We start from the raw sequence: 1,270 nt of genomic DNA, 5'->3' as shown, positions 1-1,270 counted from the left end.
CTGTGATTGAATAAGAAAATGTTTTAGTCAGAAGCTAGAATGGGAAAAATGAAGGCAGTTGCTCAATTTTTTTTGAGTTGCTCAAAGTAGCATCTGTGAGCATAGGAAAGCAATGTTTCTATTCTACCTGACTTACAGCTTTACCCTTCCGATTCCTTGTGGCGGAGCCAACCCTAGTTACCACTGTCAGTGCTAGAGACAGCTGAAATGAGCTGGTCAGGCTGTGTCTGGGTCTCCTAGGTTGGTGATCTGTGGCATGGTCAAACAGTGCAGATCACAGCACATAATCTGCAGTGTTTTCATGTCAAACCTCAACAGTTTCTCCACAAAGATGTCCTGTTTACACAGTTGCCCTATTTTCTTTACTCAAAGGTAAATGCATTTTATGTCTTTCAATATTTTTAAATTAATATTTTTGCCCCTGTTTTGTATACTGATACCTCCAAGTACCCCCAAATTTTATTCATATTCATCCATTTAAACAGTGGAACTGACCAGATGTAGTTTATTAAAATATGTTCATTCAAAACAATTTTGACTCAGTTTTTGAAAATTGCAAATACATTCAAAACTGTTACAGTGTCATGAGGTTGCAAATATTGTCTTATGAAATTATAATAAAGTTGTTTAGCAAAACTATGAAATATTATAATTTAACTTTCACATATAAAAATATATTTTATATTGCAACACTGAACAGTTAAGGCCACAACACCTGAAGGAGAGCTGGAGATAAACATATTCTGAAATTGCTTGTCAAAACTGTCAGTATTTAAATAAACATCAAAACTGGTCATACTATTCAAACCAGATAAAACATATTATTAAGTTATATCTTTAAAAGTTTGTTATCAGAAACTTTCTTTCAGAACTCAAAAAATTTTTCAAGTATAAATTACAATGTGCTTGGTGACCATGAACACACAAACATATTCAAAGTATTGTACAAGATTTTGACCTTCTCTCCATATTGGGGGGTGAGGTATCCTGATGATTTTGCCCCATGTGGTTCTGGTTGGCATCTTTCTTATTTCTTTTAAAAGCTATTTGGTCTCCTATTGGTTTTATCTCTGGGAGTGGCTCATTATTAATCTGCACAATTTTCTGACTCATCAATGACATTCTTTTAAAGAGGAAAATCTAGGAAAAAAACACACGCAGAGAATTCACTTCAGTAAATGAAACAGTTACTTAATGGTATTTAGAGGGTATAATTTTCAGTAAGCCTTAACATTATTTCAACACATTTTTATGAGGCACCACATGGTAC

At 33.8% G+C, this 1,270-nt stretch overlaps 1 protein-coding gene across 1 annotated transcript in view; it reads right to left on the bottom strand.

Annotated features, from left to right (window-relative positions):
• Positions 1-476: 476 nt before the first annotated feature.
• LOC105003593 (X-linked retinitis pigmentosa GTPase regulator-like) overlaps positions 477-1,270 on the bottom strand; it is a 9,988-nt gene continuing 9,194 nt past the window's right edge. Inside the window, exon 2 of the mRNA XM_010860841.1 lies at positions 477-1,140. Coding sequence (XP_010859143.1) covers positions 934-1,140 — 207 coding nt within the window. The 3' untranslated portion in view covers positions 477-933. The remainder of the gene's footprint in view (positions 1,141-1,270) is intronic.

The sequence above is a fragment of the Bison bison genome, unplaced genomic scaffold (assembly GCF_000754665.1).
Source record: "Bison bison bison isolate TAMUID 2011002044 unplaced genomic scaffold, Bison_UMD1.0 scf7180017857500, whole genome shotgun sequence".
Classification (NCBI taxonomy): domain Eukaryota; kingdom Metazoa; phylum Chordata; class Mammalia; order Artiodactyla; family Bovidae; genus Bison; species Bison bison.
This window is presented reverse-complemented; position numbering and strand designations above follow the sequence as displayed.